Here is a 2,192-nt window from a genome sequence, read left to right on the forward strand (position 1 = left end):
GAAGAAGAAGCATGGGTAGTAGGCATAAGGTAGATGGGGAGAGATAAAAAATGGTATGGGGAAAGAGGACTCAAAGGACTTATATGTAGAACCTATGGACATGAACTAAGGGGCGAGGAATGCTGGAGGGTTGCAAGGGCAGGATGGAGGGGGGATAGAGGGGTGAAAATTAAGAAAACTAATAGCATAATCAATAAAAAATATTTTTTAAAAAAGAGGGGGGACAGAAACAAGATTGGGTTGATTGAAGCACCTGAGAGGTAAGGAGTTTGAGAGGACATGGAGACTTACCATTTGTAAAACTGGCCTGTGTATTCAGCCGTATTTTTTTAGGTTCCTAAACATCATACTGCAATGTGGAGTTTTGTAGAATTTTAGAAAACTCCATTTGAGGCATCTATGTTCCTTTCCAGCTTGGAAAAAAAAAAAAAGAAAATGTATTCCCTGGTGCAATAGCCAAATGCTACTGAATGAATGTTCTGAAATTTTCCAGAATTTGCAGTGTCTCCAAAAACTGGGTATTAGAGCTTTGATTGTCATTTGGACACCTGGGATGATTTACTTGCACTTAAAATGCACTTTAAAATCATAGAAGGTAAAAACAGGTGAAATTTAAATATTAGTAGTAACAGTCTAATGAATGTCACATGGTGAAGAACTTGTTTTACTGTCTCCTTTCCTCCAATCTTCCATGTCTAGAAAGCAAACCCTAATAAGGAAAATAATTCAATCTGAGTGTAGACTATTTTCACTATTGCAGAGCAGAAACAGTCAAGTAACACTGGATTTTTAAAAATCATATACAAAGTGTTTACCTGTTGGGAAATCTCTTTTTATTTGGAAAAGAATAATGGGAATATTATTTTGTTAAAAAAAACAAAAGACTGAAGGTTTTCTTAAAAGTATTACAAGTATAATATTTAAATTTTGGGAGAATATTGCTTTTTTGTCTGACCTAATCACATCAGATTCCTCTGATCTGTGATGTCATGATGATAAAAGATCATTCATGGAACAAATTAGTTTGAAATTTGAATAAACAAAGCAATATGTATTTTTGACAACTTAGTATTTTCTTTCACATATTTAAAAATCATTAAATGGCTCTCCACCAAACCACCACCACCATCAGGACACAAGTCGTGTGCAACCTCTCATGCTAGCCAGGGTCACCAAGGTGCTGGGCAGGACCAGCTCCCAGGGACAGTGCACGCAGGTGCGTGTGGAATTCACGGATGACACGAGCCGCTCTACCATCTGCAACGTGAAAGAGCCCATGCGTGAGGGTGACATGCTCACCCCGCTGGAGTCAGGGTGAGAGGCTCGGAGACTCTGCTGAGTTGGCCTCTGGGTCCTGAATGTCTAGGTGGACCACGTGGCCCTGGGGATGGCATTCAACTGTTAATAAAGTGTTTGTATTGTATGTAAAGAATTATTAAATGGACTAATTATAATAACTAAGAAATGGTGCATGGCAGTTCTGGCCAAGATGGAGGCATAGTTAGAAACACTTCACTTCCTTGCACAACCAAAAAGTTAACAACCAATGTAAGAATAATAAACAACCAGAAGTGACAGAAAATCGAATGGCCTGGAATTCCAACAACCAAGGAATTAAAGAAACATTCATCCACACAGGTAGGAAGGGTAGAGACAGGAGTTGGGTAGCTGAGGAGAGTGGATGTGGAGCAAGGAGGCAGAACACGGGAATAAGCTGAGGCCAGCTGAATGGGAAACTAAAGACTCAAAGCTAGCTGTAAAATACTGTGGTGGTTGCCATGGCAGGAGAAACTCTCAGTCTCGCAGGAGAGTCTGTTGGAAAGTGGGGATAGAGCAGAACAAGCAGCAGCATTGTTGCCTCTCTGATGCCCCCCTCCCCCCCTCAAACAGTACCAGAACACAGCAAAGAGGGTTGCCCCACCCTGGCAAATACCTAAGACTCTGCTCCCTTACAACATAACGGGTGCACCCTGGCTGGTGTAGCTCAGTTGACTGAGCACAGGCTACAAACCAAAGGGTTGCTGGTTCAATTCTCAGTCTAGAGCACATGCCTGGATTGCTGGCCAGGTCCCCAGTATGGGGCATACGAGAGACAACCACATATTGATTATTGATATTTCTCTCCCTCTCTTTCTCCCTCCCTTCCCCTCTCTCTAGAAATAAATAAATAAAATCTAAAAACAAAACCCTCC

The 2,192-nt window shown here is 41.3% G+C and overlaps 1 protein-coding gene across 1 annotated transcript; it reads left to right on the forward strand.

Annotated features, from left to right (window-relative positions):
- The first annotated feature begins 1,156 nt into the window (after positions 1 to 1,156).
- Positions 1,157 to 1,318, forward strand: LOC119059892 (40S ribosomal protein S28-like). The gene has a single exon (XM_053664691.1). It carries the CDS (start codon positions 1,157 to 1,159, stop codon positions 1,316 to 1,318), a length of 162 nt encoding a protein of 53 aa, XP_053520666.1.
- The last annotated feature ends 874 nt before the right edge of the window (positions 1,319 to 2,192 follow it).

This window comes from Artibeus jamaicensis, unplaced genomic scaffold, assembly GCF_021234435.1.
Source record: "Artibeus jamaicensis isolate MK-2021 breed Jamaican fruit bat unplaced genomic scaffold, CSHL_Jam_final contig_384, whole genome shotgun sequence".
NCBI lineage: Eukaryota > Metazoa > Chordata > Mammalia > Chiroptera > Phyllostomidae > Artibeus > Artibeus jamaicensis.